Source organism: Anomaloglossus baeobatrachus, chromosome 5 (assembly GCF_048569485.1).
Source record: "Anomaloglossus baeobatrachus isolate aAnoBae1 chromosome 5, aAnoBae1.hap1, whole genome shotgun sequence".
NCBI lineage: Eukaryota > Metazoa > Chordata > Amphibia > Anura > Aromobatidae > Anomaloglossus > Anomaloglossus baeobatrachus.
Window position 1 is genome coordinate 29,203,856 of NC_134357.1, and position 27,178 is coordinate 29,231,033.

Sequence of the window (27,178 nt, forward strand, 5' to 3'; positions counted from 1 at the left end):
AATCCTTAAAAAGTGGATGGACAAACAAAAACATAAAAATTGTGATATACTCTTAGCTCCGATTAGGCAAGAATGGTCGGTTATCAGTTTGGATTTGGCCTAGAAGCTGATTTCCAGCTAGCAGGGAAGAAAGGCAGAAGTCTTGAAAAATAAGGTTTAAACTTTATGTAACTGTCAATAAATGTTTAAACGTTTCTGAAATTGTACTTCAGTAACTTTGGAAATATCTGACTTGTAAATTGGAAAACCAAAACAGCAAATTGTGAAAACTAAAATTTGTCTCCAACTCAAAACTTTTGGTTATGACTGTGATATAGAAGGGTTAATAGTTTCTCTATTTCTTCATTAAAGATTTATTGTTATTAGTAAGTATATCTGATGGTAGTTCATAGTCATTATGGAGCCTACTGAATAAGAGACAGACTCAAGGATTATTATGGTTTCTAAATGTTCTTCTTATCTCATATGCATGACTCTACATTTTTCTGTTTTGCTAAAACTTAAAGGTCATATGAACAATTAGTAAAGTTCAGCTCGAAGTTTTTTCTTTTTCTTTTGCAATATCACATTGATCTGTAAATGGTATAAATAAACTGTACTTTGATTAAATAAACAGAAGAAATTGATCATGCCCACATGGATGCTGGTCTTTTCTCTCCGAGCGCTCGATCTTGATTAGGTTTGAAGAGGCCTAACTCAAGAGGACCTCACTGGTGATCCCATAAGCTGACTTGTGACAAAACAGAACAGCTACAACAACTGTAGGGTCATGTAGGATACTTTGGTGAAAATGATTCCGCTCTTGGCTTTGCTCTTCACTAATTTTGTGCTAGTATTTATCTTTCAATACCTTTAATTTTCCTTTAAAAAGTTTTATAAATGCTGATTTGACATCTTTGTTTCGGAGACTGTACAAAACTGGATTCAGTATTGGAATCATGACAGTATTAAGAAGTGTTGCATCTTTACTATTGTGAGAGGGATCATCAGATTGAGGTTGGAAATAGACAAAGATGAGGGTCAGTTGAAGCATTAGGATGGCCATGAGGTGGGAAGAACACGTAGAGAAAGCTTTCTGTTTGGCAAATGCTGTCTGTATCTTCAATATCGTAAGAAGTATGGAAACATATGAAAATAATATACAACCGAAGCAAAAGAAAATAAAAATTGCCCCATCAATTAACACAATGGCCTCCACCTGAGAGGGATCTGTACAGGAGATTTTTAGTAATGGCATGAGATCACAAAAAAAGTGATCAATCTCTTTTCTAGAGCAGAATGAAAAAACAGAAACTGCACTAACGACCGGTGAAGGGTTTAAAATGATACAAAGGAAACTGAGAGCGACTAGAAGAACACAGACTTTCTTGTTCAAGAGGAGACTGTAACGAAGTGGATTGCAGATGGCCACATAGCGGTCATAGGACATCACTGTCAACAAAAGATATTCCAAGGCCTGGAAGGACATGTACAGATACAGTTGAGTGAAGCATTGCGAATATGATATGTATTTCAGGTCCAAACTAGTCAAGAGGAACCGGGGAAGGACAACGGTGGTCATGCAAATATCCGCAAAGGACAAGTTACACAGAAAGAAATACATAGGAGTGTGAAGATGTGGATCCAAAAATATAATCACAATGAGCAATGTGTTCTCAGTGAGGGTGAGTAAGTATATAAATAGGAAGGCCATAAATAGCGGAATTTGTAGATATGGATACTCAGAAAATCCCAACAATATAAATCCATCTTCTGTATTATTTATCAATATCATCCTAAGTCAACATAAAAATAAAAAGACAGATATTACCAATATTAGAAAGTTAAGAAGCAACCATGAGAAAAAGAAATCACATAAAGATCTTAATTTTACATCAAGTCTCTATGTAGCACATTTTTTAGGTGTAGAGGATTTTCCAATCAATGCTGAACTTATGATAAGGGGGTCTAAAGCCAGCTTTACACCTTACAATTAGGTATGCGATCTCGTATGCGATGTGACACGCCCAGGTCGCATATGCGATTGAATGAGATTGCACATAGGTCGTTCATTTGCTGTCACATGTGCGTTAGTAGTCCATGTTAAATTGATCAATTTTGTGTGCGATCCTTTAGATCATGTGTTCTGTGACGTATGCATTGGGCACCCTTTTTTTTTTATTTATTGACTTGCCAAGCGTGTGTAATGTGTAGGGATGCGTTTTTACTATGTCATCTGCCATTCAGCTCTGCTACATGGCCGCTGACAGCAGACACAGACAGCCATGTAGCAGAGCTGAATGGCAGATGACAGCAGACACAGACAGAGCCGCACTGTCAGAATGAACTCGGGTGAACCTCACCCGACTTCATTGTGATGCTGCGGCTCTGTCTGTGTCGCGCCCTGATTAGCGGTCACCTGTGAAGGATTCACCGGTGACCGCTAAACTCCTGAGTAAGTGAATTGAGCAGCCCTCTCTCATACTCACCGATCCCCGATCCCCGGCTCTGCACGGCATTCACACTGCTCCGGCGGCTTTTACTGTTTTGAAAAAGCCGGCCGCCCATTAAACAATCTCGTATTCCCTGCTTTCCCCGCCCACCGGCGCCTATGATTGGTTACAGTGAGACACGCCCCCACGCTGAGTGACAGGTGTCACACTGCACCCAATCACAGCAGCCGGTGGGCGTGTCTATACTGTGTAGTGAAATAAATAATTAAATAATTAAAAAAAACGGCGTGCGGTCCCCCCCAATTTTAAAACCAGCCAGATAAAGCCATACGGCTGAAGGCTGGTATTCTCAGGATGGGGAGCTCCACGTTATGGGGAGCCCCCCAGCCTAACAATATCAGCCAACAGCCGCCCAGAATTGCCGCATACATTAGATGCGACAGTTCTGGGACTGTACCCGGCTCTTCCCGATTTGCCCTGGTGCGTTGGCAAATCGGGGTAATAAGGAGTTATTGGCAGCCCATAGCTGCCAATAAGTCCTAGATTAATCATGTCAGGCGTCTATGAGACACCCTCCATGATTAATCTGTAAATTACAGTAAATAAACACACACCCGAAAAATCCTTTATTAGAAATAAAAAACACAAACACATTCCCTGGTTCACCACTTTAATCAGCCCCAAAAAGCCCTCCTTGTCCGGCGTACTCCAGGATGGTCCAGCGTCGCGTCCAGCGCTGCTGCATGGAGGTGACCGGAGCTGCAGAATACACCGCCGCTCCGGTCACCTCCACACAGCAACTGAAGACAGCCGCGCGATCAGCTGAGCTGTCACTGAGGTTACCCGCGGCCACCGCTGCATCCACCGCTGAATCCAGTGACAGCGGGTAACCTCAGTGACAGCTCAGCTGATCGCCGGCTGTCTTCATTTGCTGTGTGGAGGTGACCGGAGCGGCTGTGTCTTCTTCAGCTCCGGTCACCTCCATGCAGCAGCACTGGATGCAACGCTGGACCATCCTGGAGTACGCCGGACAAGGAGGGCTTTTTGGGGCTGATTAAAGTGGTGAACCAGGGTATATGTTTGTGTTTTTTATTTCTAATAAAGGATTTTTCGCGTGTGTGTGTTTATTTACTGTAATTTACAGATTAATCATGGAGGGTGTCTCATAGACGCCTGACATGATTAATCTAGGACTTATTGGCAGCTATGGGCTGCCAATAACTCCTTATTACCCCGATTTGCCAACGCACCAGGGCAAATCGGGAAGAGCCGGGTACAGTCCCAGAACTGTCGCATATAATGTATGCGGCAATTCTGGGCGGCTGTTGGCTGATATTGTTAGGCTGGGGGGCTCCCCATAACGTGGAGCTCCCCATCCTGAGAATACCAGCCTTCAGCCGTATGGCTTTATCTGGCTGGTTTTAAAATTGGGGGGACCGCACGCCGTTTTTTTTAATTATTTAATTATTTATTTCACTGCACAGAATAGACACGCCCACCGGCTGCTGTGATTGGGTGCAGTGTGACACCTGTCACTCAGCGTGGGGGCGTGTCTCACTGTAACCAATCATAGGCGCCGGTGGGCAGGTAAAGCAGGGAATACGAGATTGTTTAATGGGCGGCCGGCTTTTTCAAAACAGTAAAAGCCGCCGGAGCAGTGTGAATGCCGTGCAGAGCCGGGGATCGGGGATCGGTGAGTATATGAGAGAGGGGGATAGACTGACATGGACAGAGAGTGAGGGACAGAGATAGTGACCGACTGACAGAGATTAGTGCATGACAGACATTGTGAGGCGCTTCAGAACGCAGCTTTTCAGCTGCGCTCTGAAGCGGACCTTTTTTAAGCTGCGGTGCAGAGCGCACACCTGCGCACATAGCCTCAGACACCAAAATCGTATGAGGGATGTCACACGTTACAATTGACTAGGTTCATACAACAAAACGTCCAATGTATGAGGAATAAACGACGTGTATGCGATCACCGTATTTTAGTTCAATCTTGATTGCACGTAGGTGTCACACGCAAATACGTCACGAACGATGCAGGATGTGCGTCACTTACAACTTGACCCCGACGACGGATTGAAAGATTTATTGAAGCGTGTAAAGCAGGCATAAGGGGAGAACTTTTGTCCTTGCGGAGATTGACAAACCAATCTGGCTGTCAGTGGTGAGTCTTATAGCTGCAATGTTCCTCTGGGAAATTACTATTTCCTAGAGGAGCATTGCAGCTATAAGACTTCTCACTACTGACAGCCACATTGGTTTGTCAGTCTCCGCAAGGAGAAAAGTTCTCCCCTTAGACTCCACTATAGCTTCTCATACAGCCAGATCTGATAACATACTTTGCACTGACGAGGGATAATCATTTGTCTGCAAATTGAGGTTCTGATTTGGCATGAATCCTAGGTCATATGAAAAGGCTTGTTAAAGAGACACTTTTGACTTTTAGGATTGCTACTTCCAATAGGTGGCACTAGAGTTCGTCTCCTTCCTCCCTGAAGAGACAATTTTAACTTATGATAGGATTTTGCATTAAGGCAATAAAACAATGTTGACAGTGGGGGCCAAATAGTGACTGAGATTCTTGTATTGTGTCCCCTGTCTCCTCTTTTCCACCAGGTCATCTTCCAAAACAAATATAGGTTTTCCTGGAGCAAAAATTCAAGTTGGTTCCTCCTCTTAAACACAGCTTCAGTGGTTTGAGTAGTCGCCATGTGATTACTCAAATGTGATTTGCACACTTACAGTCACGTGCCGACGAGCTTCTCTTCCTGATTTTCTCAATGTTTAATGAACTCCTATAGTCCCTGTTTCATTAAGAGAAGCACGAGGAAAAGCTAATCAACACGTGACTGTAAATATTAATGTCCCATATGAGTGGTCATGTGATGAGGGCTTGAATAGCCAAGCAGAGACCAATCCTAACAGTGCTGTCAGGATTTAGCACGATAGAGTGCCTAATTTTACAATTAATGACCCTAACATAAATACAGATGTAATAACCCTTAACTTGTCAGTCGGCATAATACTTTATAAATATAGCTACACATATTGTTAGTTAAGATATGGATTGCTACATATGTAAAAGATCTGAACAAATAACAGAACAGAAATACAGCACTATAAACACCATCAGTACATGAACGTAGCGCCATAACCACCATTAGTATATGGATACATCATCAGAACCACCATCAGCACATAAATACAGCATCACAACCAACATTAGTACATAAATGAAGCCCCATAACCACCAACAGTACATAAATATACTACACTGTCTTCTTTTCATACTAGCCTCCCTCTTCATATTGTCTGCTCAAACTGTTTCCTCCTAATTCTGCCCAGTCTCTACACTGTGCCCTCTTCCCCTCTGCAAACTGTCCCCTCCATACTGTGCCCTCAAACTGTCCCCACACACTACCCACTCTTTTTACTGATGTAACGCCTGGCTGGAACCACAGGCTCAGGCTGGCTGTAATGGACAGGCTAGGGGAAAGCCACTCACAAAGCAGGACCCCGAGAACCTGAAACCCTTTAACCCCTATTCAGGGATTTGGAATTTCACAGGGCCCCGGAGATCACTACCTGTGGTAGGCTGCAGTCCGAAGAGAGTAGTAGCCAAGCAGGGTCAAACTGGGAAATGCAAAACAGGGACAGAATCAGCAGGGAAGGACGTAATCAGAAAACAAAGCAGAACTCAAATCCGGATCGGACAGCGAGGTACAAATACGGCAGGTAGGAGAGTAGATAGAGAGCAGGCCGGGGTCAAAGCAGGAATCAAATAATCAGAGTAGGGCGAACCAGAGTCTAGCAGAAATACAATCTATATCTGGCAATGGCTAACAGACAGAAGATGGGATAAAAAGGGTGTGGTGTCTTCCCATTGGCTGTAGCTGAATTGTGGCAACCTCAGCTGGAAGACACACGCCACCAACACTCAGCCAGTGGTACTGCAAGTGCCAGGAAAACCCAGCCTAGTGGATGAGTGGAGCCTGCGCCCACCAGAACCACCAGCACGACTCCTCCTATCACCAGCACAGTCCACAGCGAGAATATGGTGGCACCTGGTGACTGAAGCAAAAGTTGCAGGGGTGGACTCTGGTGAGGACGTGACAACTGACTCTTCAACACTGCAATACCTCTATACAGTACCTCCTCACCACTCCTCCCCATACCATCTCCTCATACTATCCCCCCAAAAAATAACCTACCCTATCCCTGTTTTATTTGCATACCTTCTCACTATTTCTTCTCTGCGGCGCAGAAGTAACATCGCAGTGTGATACGTTTCTCTCGTCATGCTGTGCTTTGCCTTGACCCCGGAAGTGTCGGCGATCAGAGTTTCAACTGAAAAATGTGACAATAATTTAATGCAGGGAGCTAGTCCTTTTGATGTTCTTTGTGTCAGCTGTCAGTTTCAACTTCTTGCAACATCCACATACATACATGGCACAAGTCAGGATCTCGTGTATGGATCAGGCTCTTGGGCTGAGTTTGCCTCAAACCTGACGGAAAATAGCTGTGTCACAACCGGGATCTGCCTTTGACAGCTGGAGGTGGAGTGGAGAGGAGCACCCAACTGTTAACCTCTGACAGCGTTATTAATAGCACTGCCATCATCTCCCATCATCTACCCTTTGATGTGATAGGACAGATGCATATGGCTTGCTATGACAGTCGGTGGTCTGCTAAAGACCTCCATACCTGCCCTCACAAAGCTATGCTGAAACCCATCCTGAAGCTGCACTTCAAAGGGGAGTGTGATTTTTACTATATGTAATAATACTGTGGTATTGATGTATATAGTACAAGCAACTGGACGTACACGAGTTCAAATCCCTTACCGGGACTAAAAAGTACGGTGAAAAGTTTTTTTAAAAAAATAGGTTTAATAAACATGAAATAAAAAATAAAAACAAACTTTAAAATCACCCCTTTTTTCCCAAGTTAAAAATAAAACTATTAAAAAATTTAAAAAAATTCCCATATGTGGTATTGCTTCATTCAGAATAGTCAGACCTATCAAAATATAAATTAATTAACCCAGTCAGTGAATATGGTACACAGAAAACATTAAAAACAACAAAATTGTGGTGTTTTGGTCACTATGACACGCACAATGAAAGGATCATATCTATTCCAAAATAGTATCAATTGTCTCACCCCACAAAATACAAGCCCCCAAACAGCCTCATCAACATAAAGGTCTTGGAAGGAAAATTGCACAATCAAAAAATAAATTATTTACAAATTTACAGGGGTTTTTTTTTATATATAAAAAAAAACTTGACAAGTTTGACATCAACATTATTTTACTGTCCTGCAGAATCGGAATGTGAGCTCATTTTTAACATATTACCATCTAATATATAAAGCTGAATGTGTGTATGTATGTGTGTGTGTGTGTGTGTGTGTGTGTGTATGTATGTGTGTGTATGTATGTGTGTGTGTGTGTGTATGTATGTGTGTGTATGTATGTCCGGGATTGGCATCTGCACCGTCGCAGCTACAGCCACAAAATTTTTGCACACTCACACTTCTGGACCCTGAGAGCATCATAGGCTATGTTTTGAGGGGAAGACTAAATTACTTACGGTAATGGGATTTTCCAGAGCCCACGACAGCACCCACGAGAGAGGGATCCGCCCCTTCAGGACAGGAAACCTACAGATAAAAAAGGGGCAGTCCCCCTCCCTCATCAGTTGGTTGCAGAGAACCGGGAGAGGAACCGCCACAAATGAGTAACAATACAAGATAAACGTAGAACCACCAAACCCAAAGGGTGAAGAAAACAAAAGGGCAGGGGTGTAAAGGGTGCTGTTGTGGGCTCTGGAAAATCCCATTACCGTAAGTAATTTAGTCTTTTCCTTTCGCCACGACAGCACCCACGAGAGACTTAGAGAGATAACACACTCAGGGAGGGAAAAAACCACACGAAGGGCCAAGCCTCCAACCGTAGACAGCGGAAGAACAAAGGCCAGCCGGCAAAGACCGGAAACCGGACGGAGAGGGCAGGACACAGCCGTACAATACCACCGAAGGAGACACAGGCCACAACCATCCAAGGAGGAGGCAACCGCCCAGGAGAAGGATCCGACACCGAGGAGGCCAGGGGAACCCGCAGCACCACAGACGAGAGGGGAACAGCAGCCCACAGCCATCGGGACAAGGGATGGCACGCCACGCGAGGATCACCGCCGGAACTCTGAAAGACAAAGAACAAAAACAAAGACCAACCCCTCCGCCAAGGGGCCGACCTAGCGACACAGACGAGGACAGAGCCCCCCCCCATGAACAGGCAGCGAAACGAAGAACGGAGAAGACAGCCTGCGCGGGAAGAAAAAACACCGAAGACACCCGCTCGGCAGAAGAGCAATCGGACTGGAACACCGCAAGGCAGGAAAGACCAACGGACAGAGCCGGATAGGCGCGAACACGCCCCGCAGAAGCAAGGGCGACCAAGAGAGAGCACCGCCACGGACGAGGAGGAGAAGAGATGTAGAGTCGAAGCAGGAAGCCCAAGGCGCCAGGCCAGGCGGAAGGCCAGGGAGGCGCAAGGCGGCAGCGGCGCAAGGCCAAGGCAGGAAGAACCAACCAGGAGCGCCGCAAGAAGCAAGCCCAACGACCAGGAGGCCCCAGGGCACAGAGGCCAAGAGGTAAGAGGTACAGAGGCACAGAGGCCAAGAGGCCCCAAGGCCCAGAGCCCAAGAGGCCCAGACCCCCAGAGGCCCCGAGCCCAAGAGGCACAGAGGCCCAGAGACCAAGAGGCACAGAGGTCAAGAGGTACAGAGACCAAGAGGCACAGCGTCCAAGAGGCACTGCGCCCAAGAGGTACAGAGCCCAAGAGACACAGAGACCAAGAGGCACAGAGACCAAAAGGCACCGAGGTCAAGCGGCACAGAGGGAAGCGGCACAGAGACCAAGCGGCACAGAGGCCAAGCGGCACAGAGGCCCCGAAGCCAAGAGGCCCAGAGGCATAGAGGCAGGGAGTCACGGAGGACAAGAGGCCCAGAGGCCCCAAAGGCCCGAAGGCCCAGAGTCCAAGAGTGCCAGAGGTCAAGAGGCCCCGAACCCAAGAGGTAGAGAGGCGCAGAGGCACAGAGGGCAAGAAGCACAGAGTCACGGAGCGCAGGCCAAGAGGCAAGAGGCAATGCGGCACAAGGGCCAAGAGGCACAGAGGCCAAGAGGAACAGAGGTCAAACGGCACAGAGGCCAACGGCACAGAGGCCAACCGGCACCGAGGCCCATAGGAACAGAGGCCAAGAGGAACAGAGGCCAAGAGGAACAGAGGCCAAACGGCACAGAGGCCAAACGGCACAGAGGCCAAATGGCACAGAGGCCAAACGGCACAGAGGCCAAATGGCACAGAGGCCAAACGGCACAGAGGCCAAGAGGCACAGCGGCCAAGAGGCACAAAGGCCCAGCGGCACAGAGGCCAAAGGGCACAGAGGACAAGAGGCACAGGGGCCAAGAGGCACAGAGGCCCGAGGGCCAAACGACAAAGGCCAAGAGGCACAGAGGCCAAGAGGTACAGAGGCACAGAGGCCGGAGCCAGGAGGCACAGGGTCAGGAGGCCCAAGCCAGCAGGCACAGAGACCAGGAAGGTCCAGAGGCCAAGCAGGCATAGAGGCCAAGAAGGCATAGAGGCCAGGAAGGCACAGATGCCCAGAAGGCACAGAGGCCAAGAAGGCACAGAGGCCAAGAGGCACAAGGGCCAAGAGGCACAGAGGCCCAGAGGCACAAGGTGGGAGCCAAGAGGCACAAAGGCCAAGAGACCAAGAGGCACAGAGGCCGGGCACAGCAGGCACAGAGGCACGGGGCCGGGAGGCCCAGAAGCCAAGAAATGCACAGAATCCAAGACGGCACAGAGACCAAGAAGCCAAGAGGCACAGAAGGTCAAGAGGCACAGAGGCCAAGAGACACAGAGGCCCGAGCCAGAAGGCACAGAAGCACGGGCCCCGGAGGCCCAGAAGGCACACAGAGGCCCGGAAGGCTCACAGAGGCCAGGAAGCCACACAGGGGCCAGGAAGCCACACAGAGGCCAGGAAGCCACACAGAGGCCAGGAAGCCACACAGAGGCCAGGAAGCCACACAGAGGCCAGGAAGCCACACAGAGGCCAGAAAGCCACACAGAGGCCAGAAAGCCACACAGAGGCCAGGAAGCCACACAGAGGCCAGGAAGCCACACAGAGGTCCGGAAGCCACACAGAGGTCCGGAAGCCACACAGAGGTCCGGAAGCCACACAGAGGTCCGGAAGCCACACAGAGGTCCGGAAGCCACACAGAGGCCCGGGAGCCATACAGAGGCCAGGAAGTCACACAGAGGCCAGGAAGCCCCACAGAGGCCAGGAAGCCATACAGAGGCCAGGAAGCCACACAGAGGCCCGGAAGCCACACAGAGGTCAGGAAGCCACACAGAGTCCAGGAAGCCACACAGAGGCCCGGAAGCCACACATAGGCCAGGCAGTCACACAGAGGCCAGGGAGCCACATAGAGGCCAGGCAGCCACAGAGACCAGGAACCCGAGAGGCCAGAGGCACCGAGGTAGAAGACATGAGGCCAGGAGGCAACTGAAGCGCGTGACCAGGAGCCCAAGGCGCAGCGCAGCACACATAGAGGCCCGAAGGCAGGAGGCACCGAGGCCCGGAGGTACATGGACCCCAGGCCGAGAAGGCACATAGGCCCGAGGCTAGAAGGCACAGAGGCCCGAGGCCAGAAGACCCAGAGGCCCGAGGCCAGAAGACACAGAGGTCCCGAGGCCAGAAGGCACAGAGGCCCGAGGCCGGAAGGCACAGAGGCCCGAGGCCAGAAGGCACAGAGGCCCGAGGCCAGAAGGTACAGAGGCCCGAGGTCAGAAGGTATAGCGGCCCCAAGGCCAGGAAGCACAGTGGGCAAGGCAAGGATGAACAGCGGCCCCAGGCCAGGAGGCCCAAGGGCAGGCAACACAGAGGGCCAAGGCCAAGAGGTACAAGGGATCAAGGGCAGGCACCAAACCAGGAAGCACGCGGCCCGGAAACATGAGGCCGAGAGACACAGAGCGCCGAGGCCAGGAGACCCGGGCCACTACGACCGAAGGCGCAAAAGCCAGGCGGCTCAGAGACAGGGAGGGCCCGAGGCCCGGAGGACCCGAGAACAGAAGACAGGAGGGCCAGAGGACACAGAGGCCACAGAGACCAGGAGGCTCAGGAGCCACAGAGATCAGGAAACCCAGCGCCACAGGAGCCCGGAGGCCACAAGGACCAGGAGGGCACATAGGCCCCAGGGGCCAAGAACCTACAAAGGTCAGGAACCCACAGGGGGCCATCACGAGTCCACAGAGCCCACAGGAGCCAGGAGCCTACAGGGGCACAGGGGCCAGGAGTCCACAGAGGCCCGAGGGCCAGGAGTCCAGAGAGGTCACGAGGGCCAGGAGGCCATAGAGGGCACGAGGGCCAGGAGGCCATAGAGGGCACGAGGGCCAGGAGGCCATAGAGGGCACGAGGGCCAGGAGTCCATAGAGGCCACGAGGGCCAGGAGTCCACAGAGGCCACGAGGGCCCAGAGTCCACAGATGCCACGAGGGCCAGGAGTCCACAGAGGCCACGGGGGCCAGGAGTCCACCGAGGCCCGAGGGCCAGGAGTCCACCGAGGCCCGAGGGCCAGGAGTCCACCGAGGCCCGAGGGCCAGGAGTCCACAGAAATACAGGGGCCCGGAGTCCATAGCAGCCTTACAGGGGCCATGAGTCCACAGAGGGCACGAGGGCCAGGAGACACAGAGAAGCCACAAGGGCCAGGAGGCCACAGAGGCCACGAGGGCCCGGAGGCCACAGAGGCCACGAGGGCCAGGACATCACACAGGCCACGAGGACCAGGACACCACATAGGCCACGAGGGCCAGGAGTCCACAGAGGCTACCAGAGTCTACAGAAGCCTCACAGGGGCCATGAGTCCACGGAGGTACAGGGTGCCAGGTAAACACAGGGGCTACAGGGGCCCCTGGCCATGCGGCAAAAAAACAGCTCCCAAGCTGTGATCAGGAAGCCACACAGCCCGCCTGAAGCCCCGCAGGGAGCCACATAGAAGTACCGACCCCGGACGAGCAGGCAGGGACACCGGGACGACCCTCCGTGCACTACCGGGAGACAGAGCGGGGACGCGGCCCCGGACACAGCGCACCCGCCGTGCAACCGGAGGCGCCGCCCGTTCCACAGAGAGGTGCCGGCCGCCGAGCACACAGCCACTTACCCCGCGTCCGGCACCCGTGTGGTGGGGAAGACGCAGGCAGGCGTCAGGGAGAGGCTCCGGCCCGACCGCACTAGACTCACCAGCATCGCAGCGTCCGGCCAGGATGGAGGGGACCACGGGCTTCACTAGGAACCTTCCCGGCCGCTCCCCCGGAAGTGGTCCTGTATACTTCCGGGTCACTGCAGCAGGGAAGCGTGCACCTTCGACGCGGCAGGGCCCCCCCCTGCCGCGCACACGACTGGGAGAAGCACACCCTGCTGCAGGCGTCATATCTCCCGGAGGCAAAGCCGGACCAGGAGAAAGAGGACGAGGTGCACCGGAGGACGGAGTCCACGAGGGGAGCTCCACCGACCGTGCTTCCGGATCCAGAGCTCCGCCGTTCCCTTGGAGACCGCACGGACTCAACAGGACCCAGGTACTGTAGGTTCCTCTCCATGCAGGACAGGAAACCAACTGATGAGGGAGGGGGACTGCCCCTTTTTTATCTGTAGGTTTCCTGTCCTGAAGGGGCGGATCCCTCTCTCGTGGGTGCTGTCGTGGCGAAAGGAAAAATTTTAACCCCGCGCTTTACAGTTATTAACCAAAAAACCTTCCTCCATTAAAGCGAATGGAGCTGGCAGCCACAGTGCAGCCAGAACTTCAGAAGAATGCGCAGCCACGCCCTTATATGGAATTTTGGGTGTCACAATGCAGCCAGGGAAAGAAACAGACACAGACAGGGAAAGAGTCAGACAGAGACAGTGTAAGAAACAGACATAGACAGGGTAAGAGACAAATACACAGAGACAGACACAGGGAAACAGACAGGGAAAGAGAGTGAAGGAGACAGACAGGGTAAGAGACAGACAGAAACAGGTAAAGAGACAGACAAAGAGACAGACACAGGGAAAGAGACAGACAAAGAAATAGAGAGAGAGAGAGATACAGAGGGGGAGACAGACATTATATTTATATCTATTTTTTCAGTGGTTTTTGTGTGCAGAATAAATTTTTGTTAATACATTCTATTTTGTTAACAGCAGTTATTAACCTGGGCGAAGTCAGGTAGTACAGCTAGTATAATTCTTAAAAGTAATTTCCAAAAATAATAATTGATTTGTCACAATATTGCTGCACTTTAAATATTTTGTTTAGTATTTATGGTCTAGTACATTGTGTGGTAAAATAAATGGTGTCATTCAAAAGTACAAATTGTCCAACAAATACCAAGCCCTCATATGAATATGAGTTGGCCTTTGGAAGAAGGGGAGCAGAAAACAAAAACGCAAAAATGGAAATTGGTTTTGTCAGGAAGGGATCACCAACTGCCTTGTAGAACAGCCAAATCCCACTCCTGGGGGAACGGCAAAATGCCTGCCCACCGGGAGACACCTTGAGGTGGCCTGACAGTGCCCCCTGCTGGCTGCACCCGGGGCAATGCCCTGCATACCCTTTCCTAGTTTTGTCCCTGGTGTTCTGCATGCATACACTCCTATAGACTCCTAGCAACAGAGAGGTATAAGCTGTTCAGATATTAAATTATATCACCTTTATATTCTATGTACAGATGCTCTGATTTGTCCTTGCACAACTACAACTTACATTTCACCCCCAAAAAAATGATTACAGCAGAAATAGAAAACCCCACTGACATTCTTATAAAATTCTAAAAGGTGACTTCCCTTGCCTTGTAAGGTGCAGGAAAAAAACTTTAAGATCATTTCTTGTTGGTATTTGCCAATGATTAAGGAATATTTTCTCTGAAACGCGTAAGGCGTAACCAGGGCTTTAGGAAGGATTGATCCATTCTAATTTTTACGATGAATTTGAAATAAAGAAAAATATTTTTTTATGGTCATCAGTGCTGGATTTGTTTCTACCCCTTACTCCCTTCAATGATTGCTACACCTGTGGAAGCCAACCACAGACACCGTGCACTGGCCCAAATAGACATGTAGATCTACCGATTGGTGAGCCGGAATGTTTACTTTATTTGTGTTTTTCTATATAGGTGTCCAAAGGAGCTACACAAAATCTTCCCGACCGTCCCTGACACTTGTTGGAGATGTAATGCTGCTGAGGGATCCATGCTGCATATCTGGTGGTCCTGCCCGATAATTCAGGAATTGTGGAGTAAAGTTTTCCAAATTCAAAACCATATCACGGGGCTGACAATCACATGCTTTCCATAGATCGGTCTATTGTCCATGATGCCCAGAGCTTTCAAGGAGATCAAGCAAGGTCTTCTCCGTCATTTTGTTGCCGCGACCAGAGTGATCATCCCGAGAAAGTGGAAGTCGGGTGTAAAGGGTGTTTTACACGCTGCGACATCGCTAGCAATATATCGTCAGGGTGCGTTAGTGACGCACATCCGGTGCCGTTAGCGACATCGCAGCGTGTGACACCAAGGGGTGACGATCAGTGAGCGCAAAAACGGGAAAAATCATTGCTCGTTGACACGTCGCTCCTTTTCCAAATATCGTTGCTGCAGGTACAATGTTGTTCGTCGTTCCTGCGGCAGCACATATTGCTATGTGTGACACCGCAGGAACGACGAACATCTCCTTACCTGCGACCACCGGCAATAAGGAAGGAAGGAGGTGGGCAGCATGTTCTGGCCGCTCATCTCCGCCCCTCCTGTGCTACTGGATGGCTGCCGTGTGACGTCGCTGTGACGCCGCACGAACCGCATCCTTAGAAAGGTGGTGGATCGCCGGCCAGAGCGACGTCGCAGAGATGGTAAGTCCGTGGGACGGTTGTTAGCAATGTTGTGTGCCACGGGCAGCGATTTGCCCGTGATGCACAACCGATGGGGGCGGGTACACTTGCTAGCGATATTAGTACCGATATCGCAGTGTGTAAAGTACCCTTAACCTCGACGATTCTAGAGTGGTTGGCCAAAATGTATCACATTTTCAGGATGGAGAAACTATCCTCCCACTCTGAGCTCCAGCTGAGCAAGTTTTTCAGCTCTTGGACGCCGTAGCTTCTATTTAGAGAATCCGCTGATTTCAAGCTAATCCTTTCCTCTTAGGAACCAATCACTTAATTTTTGCTCGGTTCGTGCTGAGAGGTGGAGTGTAGACCTCCTTAAACAGGTTGTGTTCCAAGGGAGACCCCAAGTCCCTCCTTCCCCTCCCCCCCCTTCTGCCCCCCTTTTCTCTTCTCTTTCTTTTTCTGATCTGTCTTTCCTCTCATTTGAATTCTTCTTTGCTTCTTCTTAATATTCTTTTCTCTTTCCAGTTTTTATTAATCTAATTTTAGTGCTTCAGAAATCAACGTTCTTATTTTCATTGACTCATTACCTAGGTCCACATGGAGAATTGTGTGTACTTGATCTCTTATTGCGATTGTCTTTATTTCCTCGATATGTGGAAGTATTCATGAACAAACTAAAAAAATACCACTATGTTATAGAGTTACTTATACTTGATTTTGTTTGATATTTTCTCCTTTTCAATAAACATTTTTGAAGAAAAAAAAAATTTAAAAGGTAAATGTTACATTAGAAGTTAGTTTTAGAAGAATTTTCCAGACCCCAGAACATATTGAATGCAAGATGTAAAAATAATAAAAAAAAATGTAAAAACTTATGCCCACCTCCTGCCACTCCTGCTGCTTGCTGCCCACTCCATGGTCCTCCGCTCTTTCAAAGCGTCACATCTTCTGCCCGGTGTTTCCTCGAGGCCGGGGTTTCATGCCAGGAGTAGGACCTGAAGGAAACTCAGTGAAATCTGAGAGGCCTGCTTGTGACCGGAAGCCCCAGCATGGAGTGAACACTGGGCCAGAGATGTAGAGAACGGGACAGTAGGCAAAGGTCAGCAGTGAGGTGAGTATTTTTTTTTCCTTTTTAACCTTCGGCCAACCCTCTACTGTTCAGCAAGTTGGCCGCCATTATGCTGAATTACAAAAATATCTGTATTCTCCAGAATGCGGATTTTTGTAAAATCAGAGTAAAATTAAATTTGGTTCAAATAAATTCTCCCATCTATAGAGAAAACCTCTCCTTTATCCCTTCCCAGGAGCAACAACTAAGGGTGAAAGCCTTCATGGTTACCAGTGAGATATCATGGCTGTGTACTACAAAGGAAAAAAATTACATGGTATTGACTATATGGTCCTGATAAGTCATCTATAAACCATATACGCATTGGTCCCTGGCAATTTGAAAGTTGATTTTATAGCATTTTCTTGCTGTTGATCTCTCCAGTAGGCTGTGATCTGTGAGAAACTGGGGAAATATATGTTTCATTTTTTTTGCAGTGCCCCCACAGGAGAGCCCAATCATTACATGCTGCCCATTCACACCAATATGCTGTCTATGTAATGCTGGACAGGTCCGGTCCTCCAGGGTGAGAGCTGCTTTTTGTAGCCCCTTGTACTGCCAGTGTATGGATAAAAATCTAAAAAATATCATCTTGCCCCTTCTAACTCTCCGCTATGTGATCATTTGGGCATAGCGGTTCTATTGAGTTTACTATTAAAGATGAGCAAATTTATTTACAAATCTCACATTTGCCAAAATACTTTTTTTTTTTTAATTTGCTTCTGCACAAATTAAAGGGAACCTGTCACCGGATGTTTATGATACTCACCTAATGGTCGGTGCAGAGCAGACTGGTCGGATGGGCATCTCCGTTCTCCAGGTCCAGGGCAGATCAAAGTGCGCCTGTACAGGACCTCAATGTCGGCTAGTGTAGATGACGTAAAACGTGTCATACACACTAGCTGCAGAAGAAGGAGGACAAAGATGTCCGAAAGAGGAGGCGCGGACCCGGAGAATGGAGATGCCGATCCGACCAGTCTGCTCCGCACTGACCGTTAGGTGAGTATTATAAAGATCCGGTGACAGGTTCCCTTTAAGTAAAAATTTTCTGTGCCGGAAAAAATCTTTATATTTATCTAACCGCTCATGTCTCCAGCACCTCCAAACTCACCATCACCCGTCCTTTCCTCGCCGCATTTTCTGATCCCTGCCTCTAACTCTGAGTTGGGGTTTCAGATTTTAATGAGGTCTGATAGGGTTCTGCACATGCGTGCGTATGATCACAGCTTGGGCATAACCCTCTAAGCCCATATCAAAGCCAAAACCCCAGCGCAGCGTAAGGGGCCCAGGGACTTTAGAGCAATCTGTTGTAATCTGTAGATGCAGCGATGAGATGAATATAAGGATTTTTTGTTATTTTTTCTTTTCATATCATGTTTATTATGCTCTGGGTTATGGGTAGGCCTCAAAGTATAACATGGTACATTCAATTTCCAGGAAAAAAAGACGCAAACAGGCAAATTTGAATCTTGCCTCATTTGCTTTGCTACTAGGGATGATCGAATACCACAAATATTCGGCCTCGCGAATATCTAACGAATAGGTCGCCGCAATGCGAATATTCGATGAGCAATGTAAGTCTATGGGAAGCCCGAATAGTTCCGAAGAGTTGTTATTTGGGTTTCCCATAGACTTAAATTGCGCATCGAATATTCGCGAATAGTCGAATAATGGCGACCTATTCGGCAAATATTCACAAAGCCGAATATTTGAGGCATTCGATCATCCCTATTTGCTACTAATCAGTCAATGCCTTACACAAAAATTGTGTAATATAATAGTATATCGTAAATATATAACCCTGACCCAAAAAGAAAAGAAGACAAAAAAATAAAAACAGAATAAAACACCGCAAGCAAATTTCTTAAACTAAAATATGTTGCAAACTTAAAGCTAAAAATTGCCTGATCCTTTATATAAACATGAGGCAAATTTTAGCTTTCAGCCTGCAGCAATCTTTTTGGTTTGATATATTTGTTTATTAAATAAATTATATATTTATTCATATATATATATATATATATATATATATATATATATATATATAAAAATATATATATATACTGTATGTATATGTCGCGGGCAGGGAGGATGGCGTTGCTGCTGCGCTCTCGCTAACCCTCGGGTCCGGCGCTGCTGCGATGGCTGCTCGGTAGCTCCAGCGGTGGGCCGGATCCGGGGACTCGAGCGGCGCTCCTCGCCCATGAGTGAAAGGGGTGGTTGGTTGGGGGATTTAGTCCGTGACGCCACCCACGGGTCGTGGTGAAGATAGGCACCACCGCTGCTGGTGACGGGGATCCCGGGAGCGATGGTAGGGAGCAGCTGGGATGTTGTTTTCCCCCTCCGTGGGTAGGGGTCGGTGGTCCCGGAGCCCGGTGATGTGGTGACGGGGAGGCAGGGTCGGTGAGGTGCAGGGTCGCAGGGACAGCGCGGCGCGGTGCCGGATGGCATGGGTGTACTCACTCAGTAAGAAAGGTACAAAGTCCTCGGTAAACCAAACGGCTGGATGGACGGGTTCCGCAGCCGGCTGCAGTGTCTCTCCCCGGACAGGTGATGGCGGCTGTCTTTCCCTGCACCTCGATGTTCTTCTTTCTGACTAGTATGGATTCCCAATGGTAGTCCGCTCCCTGGTGTATGGGTACCCGTTTGCCCGCAGGCGCTGGCCCTTGGGTCTCTAGCCTTAGGCGGTAGCTGTATACCCTCATGGTGTGGGCGGTTGCCTTCAATCGGGACTTTTGCTGTTCTGAAACCCCTGGGGTTCCAGTCACATTCAGATCTGACTATTGTCGGCGGCTCCAAGCCTGGTCGGGGTCCGATGGCCCTGCCTGTGTGTGCTGGCTTCACTTCGCTCCCCGGTCGGTACCGGCGGGCCGTCACCCGACCCCGGTCCTACGATTCCGCATCGCTCCACCACTCCTGCAGACGGCCACCACCGTCTGCCAACCTTGCTGTTGGTGCCTGGGCCACAAACCCAGACACCCAAGTGTTTACTCATCACACTTCAAACTCCAAGACTGAACTGTCACTTTTCCTGCCTCCAGGCCTGTGAACTCCTTGTTTTGTGTTTGGCTGGTGTCCCTGTCTAGTGGGGGGGGGTGTTTGTGTGTTATCTGTGACGACCTTAGTCGTCACTTGTTCTCTAAAAAAATAAGAGAAAAACAGCTGCATCGTCACAAAAATGATACCTGTATAAATAATCCTATCTTCCCATTTTGTAATTATTTCCATACCTGAACAGAAACTCTTCTTGCAGTGAATTTGGGTCTATTTGTACCCTGTGTCTTCAGAAAATAATGTTGATCGATTACTAGGATCTTCTTACTTCCACCGAAAATTATCACATAGATTCAGCCTCTAACACGTAGTTTAGAGAGCAAAGATCCCTGCAAAGTCTTTCCCTATATATACACAAATATAGACTTACAAAATTACACCTTCTGCTTCTTGTTTTTATCCTAGTAAATAATTTTTCCCCAGCGTCTTATATGAAGAACCCAAAAGGGGATTCTCAACAGCATTTACCATTAACCAGTAAATATTTAAAGATCCTAGAAAAGCAGTTTAATGTAAAAAATTATCAACCGAACCCTCAGTTATAGATAGAACCATCAGTGACAAAGCGATTCATGCTAGAATAATTGTAAATAAAAATATCTTTTATTTGATGAACCAAGAAAAAGTTTTAATAATATTAAAAAACAGGAAAAACTCTTACGAGAGACTGAACAATACCCAATGATAGACATAGGGGGCAGTGCACTATGGTAGTAAAAAATATATACCGTATTTTTTTCTTTGTATGACGCACCTGATTATAAGACGCACCCCCAAATTTGGTGAAGGGAAAGAGATTTTTTTTTAATGTTAAATGGGGTCCGTCTTATAATGCCAGTGTCCGTCTAACAAAATATATGGGGTATATGTCCCTCATAGCCTTCCCGTTCTTAAATTAGCCCCCTTAATCTGGATATGGCCCCCTTATATTGAATATAGCCCTCTTGTGCTGGCACATGTCCCCAGTGATGCTACATGTCCCCCATTGAAGGCATACGTCCCCTACAGCTGGCACACGTCTCCTATAGATGGCACACGTCACCTACAGCTGGCACAGGTCTCCTATGGATGGTACACATCCCCCTGTGCTGCCCATGGCCCCATATGGATGGCACACATCCCCATGTGCTGCCCAGGTCCCCCATTGATGGCACACATCCACAATGATGCCACATGTCCCCCATCGATGGCACATGTCCCCTACAACTGGCACACGTCTCCTATGGATGGCACACGTCCCCCTGTGCTGCCCATGGCCCCCTATGGATGGCACATGTCCCCTTGTGCTGCCCATGGCCCCCTATGGATGGCACACATCCCCCTGGGCTGCCCATGGCCCCCTATGGATAAAACACGTCCCCCTGTGCTGCCCATGACCCCCTATGGATGGAACACATCCCCCTGTGTTTGATATGGCCCTCATGCTCCTGCCCATAGTAAAATAAAAAACTCTTTACTTACTTTCTCCAGCGCTGTCCTCCCTCGTGTCTCCCTCCGTGCTGCTGAGCTCCTGCACTTCCTGGTTCTCAGTTCCGGTCATGTGAGCGGCACAGCAGAGTGACATCATCTCTGCATGCCTGATCACAGCAGCAGCAAGGAGACCGCGGAAACACGCTGGAGGAGGTAAGTAAAGAGTTTTTTATTTTACTATGGGCAGCAACATGGGGGCCATATCTGACACAGGGGGGCATGTGCCATCAAAGGGGGGCGTAGGCATATATAATATGCGTCGCTGCCCGAGCCCATCACTGCGGTGTGGTTTCAGCACCCCGGTGATGGACAGCGGCAGTGCATATTATATGAGTTGGAGCAGGAGATCTCCCGCTGCCTCCTGCAGCCTTCACCAGCCTCCACTAGCCTGCCGCAGCCTCCAGCACTGCTCCAGAGCTGCCCCCACCTCCCCTGGGCCCTGCAGTATATAATCTATATATTCGGATTATAAGACGCACCCCCTACTTTTTCCCAAAATTTGGGGGAACAAAAGTGCATCTTATAAAGCGAAAAATACGGTATTTCAAAAGTATTATTTATGACAGCAGAGAAAATAAACTGTACAAACCTGTGCCAAGGCCTGGAATTATTAGTGAGCTTGTATTTCTCGAATATAGTTAGTGTTTTCTTATCTTAACGTCAGTTGGGCTATATACAGTTAGGTCCAGAAATATTTGGACAGTGACACAATTTTCGCGAGTTGGGCTCTGCATGCCATCACATTGGATTTGAAATGAAACCTCTACAACAGAATTCAAGTGCAGATTGTAACGTTTAATTTGAAGGTTTGAACAAAAATATCTGATAGAAATTGTAGGAATTGTCACATTTCTTTACAAACACTCCACATTTTAGGAGGTCAAAAGTAATTGGACAAATAAACCAAACCCAAACAAAATATTTTTATTTTCAATATTTTGTTGCGAATCCTTTGGAGGCAATCACTACCTTAAGTCTGGAACCCATGGACATCACCAAACGCTGGGTTTCCTCCTTCTTAATGCTTTGCCAGGCCTTTACAGCCGCAGCCTTCAGGTCTTGCCTGTTTGTGGGTCTTTCTGTCTTAAGTCTGGATTTGAGCAAGTGAAATGCATGCTCAATTGGGTTAAGATCTGGTGATTGTCTTGGCCATTGCAGAATGTTCCACTTTTTAGCACTCATGAACTCCTGGGTAGCTTTGGCTGTATGCTTGGGGTCATTGTCCATCTGTACTATGAAGCGCCGTCCGATCAACTTTGCGGAATTTGGCTGAATTTGGGCTGAAAGTATATCCCGGTACACTTCAGAATTCATCCGGCTACTCTTGTCTGCTGTTATGTCATCAATAAACACAAGTGACCCAGTGCCATTGAAAGCCATGCATGCCCATGCCATCACGTTGCCTCCACCATGTTTTACAGAGGATGTGGTGTGCCTTGGATCATGTGCCGTTCCCTTTCTTCTCCAAACTTTTTTCTTCCCATCATTCTGGTACAGGTTGATCTTTGTCTCATCTGTCCATAGAATACTTTTCCAGAACTGAGCTGGCTTCATGAGGTGTTTTTCAGCAAATTTAACTCTGGCCTGTCTATTTTTGGAATTGATGAATGGTTTGCATCTAGATGTGAACCCTTTGTATTTACTTTCATGGAGTCTTCTCTTTACTGTTGACTTAGAGACAGATACACCTACTTCACTGAGAGTGTTCTGGACTTCAGTTGATGTTGTGAACGGGTTCTTCTTCACCAAAGAAAGTATGCGGCGATCATCCACCACTGTTGTCATCCATGGACGCCCAGGCCTTTTTGAGTTCCCAAGCTCACCAGTCAATTCCTTTTTTCTCAGAATGTACCCGACTGTTGATTTTGCTACTCCAAGCATGTCTGCTATCTCTCTGATGGATTTTTTCTTTTTTTTCAGCCTCAGGATGTTCTGCTTCACCTCAATTGAGAGTTCCTTAGACCGCATGTTGTCTGGTCACACCAACAGCTTCCAAATGCAAAACCACACACCTGTAATCAACCCCAGACCTTTTAACTACTTCATTGATTACAGGTTAACGAGGGAGACGCCTTCAGAGTTAATTGCAGCCCTTAGAGTCCCTTGTCCAATTACTTTTGGTCCCTTGAAAAAGAGGAGGCTATGCATTACAGAGCTATGATTCCTAAACCCTTTCTCCGATTTGGATGTGAAAACTCTCATATTGCAGCTGGGAGTGTGCACTTTCAGCCCATATTATATATATAATTGTATTTCTGAACATGTTTTTGTAAACAGCTAAAATAACAAAACTTGTGTCACTGTCCAAATATTTCTGGCCCTGACTGTAGTTTGTCGGTGATTGGGCTCTAGCCATGGGTTCCATTTGGTGAAGTACTTGGTTTGAGTATTATTTTTTATGGCATAATAGTACTCTATAGTTTTATGTAGAGTTAAGGGTGCTATACACGCTGCGACATCGCTAGCGATTGCAAGCGATGTCGTGCATGATAGCACCCGCCCCCGTCGTTCGTGCGACATTTGGTGATCGCTGCTGTAGCGAACATTATCGCTACGGTAGCGTCACACGCACATACCTTTTCAGCGACGTCGCTGGGACTGCCGAACAATCCCTCCTTCAAGGGGGAGGTGCGTTCGGCGTCACAGCGAGGCCACTGCGGCATCACTAAGCAGCTGCCCAATAGCAGAGGTGGGGCGGAGATGAGCGTCCGGAACATGCCGCTCACCTTCTTCCTTCCTCATTGCCGGTGGACGCAGGTAAGGAGATGTTCGCCGTTCCTGCGGCGTCACACATAGCGATGAGTGATGCCGTAGGAATGATGAACAACCAGCGGCATGCACCACCAACGATATTATGGAAAGGAGCGACGTGTCAACAATCAACGTTTTTTGACGTTTTTGCGATCGTTGATCATCGCTCCTTTGTGTCACACGCTGCGATGTCACTAACGGCGCCGGATGTATGTTACTAACAACGTGACCCCGACGATATATCGTTAGCGATGTCGCAGCGTGTAAAGCACCCTTTAGTTTCTCCTTAGCTTCTTGAATATTAAGAGCTTTCTCACTTTTCCATTTGGATGCAATGAGATTAGTGGAAACTAGTAGAATATGTATTACTATGGGCCTAAAATGTTTAGGTATCGCTTCAATGTTTAAGAGAAGAAGAACTAATTCTGGAGTTAGAGTTACATCTAGCTGTGTAATGGACCTTATAAGTGATTGAATGTCTCTCCAGAATTTCTTAATTTTTGAACACAACCAAAATATGTGAGTTATGTTGCCTGAATTTCCACAGATTCTCCAGCATTTGTTTGAGGTATCTGGGTTAATTAAATGCAATTTGTGGGGTGTGTAATACCAGCGGGTTATTATCTTATAATTGGTTTCTATAAGAGCAACGCAAGGTATATTTTTGTAGACTGTGGCCAATGACTTTTTGAAATCTCTCTTCAAATTGATTTTCTGGGACTTTTTAACTCGATTTTCTACTTTTCCAAGTGTTTTAAGTTAAGGAGATTTGTGTCTTCATTATAAATTTGGTAGATATATTTGGTTTTCCAAGTGTTTTAATTATTTGGATTCTTTAAGAGAACTGTGATGTTACTTGGAAGGTGGAGGGTGGTGCTAGGTTTCATGAATATTTTTTCTATTATCTTCCAAGTTTTCTTATTTGGCTTTGTTAGTTTGAATTCTTTTGTTAAATCTTGGTAGGGTTTCAGCTTATCGTTATCGAGTATGTCTGAGATTAAGCATATTCCCTTGGATTTCCAGTGGTTGAGCTTTAATCTTGGTGAGAATGCACAAAGCGTTTCGATCTTCATCCAACCTATTGATTCGGTGCCGTGTATTTTTCTAGATTGGCTCCGAATTTTCTCCATGCTATTATTGAGTTCCTGGTGATGACCTCCTTAGGTACCATAGTCGCTTTTTAGAGTCGCACAGGTAGGCCACCACCAGGTCTCCAACTTCTATATTTGGACAATAAGAATCTTCAAGTCCCACCCATGCAGGTTTATCACCTCTGTTCCAATACTTCTGGCTGCTTTTAATTGTCATTGCTTGATAGTAAGCCCTTATGTTTGGCATCCCCAACCCCCCATTGATTCTGTTTTTGTTAAGGGTAGATTGTGCTACTCGAGGTTTAGTTTTACCACATACAAAAGATGTTAGTTGAGTTTGGAGTTTTTGTAGAGGCTTCTTCTTGATTAGTAATGGGATAGTTCTGAATATATAAAGTAGCTTGGGAAGTTCCAGCATTTTGTATGTGTTTATTTTCCTAACTCTACTTTGGATAGATGTTGTACTTCTTTTTGGATGGTATTATAAATGTCAGTAATATTCTGGTTAGCGCAGTCCTATGTGGTTTTTGTTAGTTTGATTCCTAAATAAAACATGTTGTCCACATTCCACTGAAATTTGATTTCCGATTGTAGGACTTTTCATAGATCCTGATCCAGATTGAGGTGCACTTCACATTCCTATAGGAATTCACACAGTAGTTTAAATGATGCAGATTCCCAATGAACATAATTGTACACTCATTTGCCTTGGATTTGGATGTTGATGTGTGCATCTAGTTCTTAAGTTATAGGGAATGTTCACGCAGCTGTAATGTCAAAATCTAGCCTTGAATTTCTTCAACAGATTTTCTTACAATTCAGCATCACGTTTTTTAGCCTAAAAAACCCTCATGTCTGAACATGCCCTAAAATTATTCTGTCATCTTATACTTATTGAAATAGAAAGAAGAAACTGAATAATAGGGTGCGGTCAAAGGTAAAAAAAACAAAACAAAAAACAAAATAAAAATAAACTGTGAAAACCAAAATTTGTGCCAGTCTGAAAACGTTAGGCTACAACTGTAGGGTTATGTAGGATACTTTAGTGAAAATGATTCCGCTCTTGGCTTTGCTCTTCACTAATTTTGCGCTGCTATTTATCTTTCAATACCTTTAATTTTCTTTTGACAAGTTTTAGAATTGCTGATTTGACATCTTTGTTTCGGAGACTGTACAAAACTGGATTCAGTATTGGAATCATGACGGTATTAAGAAGTGTTAGATCTTTACTATTGTGAGAGGGATCGTCCAATTGAGGTTGGAAATAGACACAGAGGAGGGTCAGATGAAGAATTAGGATGGACATGAGGTGGGCAGAGCAAGTAGAGAAAGCTTTTTGTTTGGCAAATGCTGTCTGTATCTTCAATATCATAAGAAGTATGGAAACATATGAAAATAATATACAACCCAAGCAAAAGAAAACAAAAATTGTCCCTTCAATCAACACAATGGTCTCCACTCGAGAGGGATCTGTACAGGAGATTTTAAGTAAAGGCAAAATATCACAAAAGAAGTGATCAATCTCTTTTCTAAAGCAGAACGATAACAGAGAAACTGCACTAATGACCGGTGAAGGAATTAGTATGACGACAAGGAAACTGAGAGCGACTAGTAGAACACAGACTTTCTTGTTCAAGAGGAGACTGTAACGAAGAGGATTGCAGATGGCCACATAGCGGTCATAGGACATCACTGTCAACAAAAGATATTCCAAGCACTGGAAAGAAATGTAAAGATACAGTTGAGTCAAGCATTGCGAATATGATATGTATTTCAGGTCCAAACTAGTCAAGAGGAACCTGAGAAGGACAATGGTGGTTAGGCAAATATCTGCAAAGGACAAGTTACACAGAAAGAAATACATAGGAGTGTGAAGATGTGGATCCAAAAATATAATCATAATAAGCAATGTGTTCTCAGTGAGGGTGAGTAAGTATATAAACAGGAAAGCCAGAAATAGCGGAACTTGTAGATATGGATATTCAGAAAATCCCAACAATATAAATCCATCTTCTGTATTATTTATCAATATCATCCTAAGTCAACATGAAAATAAAGAGAAAAATATTGCTAACATTGGAAAGTTTAGAAGCAATCATGAGAAAAAAAAATCACATAAAGATCTTAATTTTTCATCAAGTCTCCATATAGCACATTTTTTGATGTAGAGGATTTCCAGTTAATGCTGGACTTACAATAGATCATAAAATAACGTAGGCAATGTGGCCAAATGGTGACTGAAGAAATCATGTAACCCTCAGATGCTTTTCTTGTGGCCCCATCTCCTTTTTCCATCAGGTCATCTGCAGAGACAAATCTAGGTTTTCCTGCATCTGGAGCAAAACG

At 46.9% G+C, this 27,178-nt stretch overlaps 2 protein-coding genes across 4 annotated transcripts in view; both read right to left on the reverse strand.

Moving 5' to 3' along the window:
- LOC142310731 (ovostatin-like) overlaps positions 1-6,978 on the reverse strand; it is a 215,987-nt gene extending 209,009 nt beyond the window's left edge. For 2 of the 3 annotated variants that reach the window (XM_075348359.1, XM_075348357.1), the window contains exon 1: positions 6,674-6,978. The gene's annotated coding sequence lies outside the window, so the exon portion shown is untranslated. The remainder of the gene's footprint in view (positions 1-6,673) is intronic. The other variant, XM_075348358.1, reaches the window with a different exon arrangement.
- LOC142312599 (olfactory receptor 1L4-like) lies at positions 830-25,250 on the reverse strand. Its single transcript, XM_075351591.1, has 2 exons — positions 24,910-25,250; positions 830-1,775 (listed from the first exon to the last, which is right to left on the reverse strand). Exons 1-2 carry the CDS (start codon positions 25,248-25,250, stop codon positions 830-832), a joined length of 1,287 nt encoding a protein of 428 aa, XP_075207706.1.
- Positions 25,251-27,178: the final 1,928 nt, after the last annotated feature.

Excerpts from the sequence above, each read along its gene's own strand:
- LOC142312599 (XM_075351591.1), bottom strand. The coding sequence starts at position 25,250 with ATGCTGGAACTTCCCAAGCTACTTTATATATTCAGAACTATCCCATTA. Across the intron at positions 1,776-24,909 it reads GACTCTAAAAAGCGACTATG|GATGATATTGATAAATAATA; the intron begins GTACCTAAGGAG and ends ATGTTGACTTAG.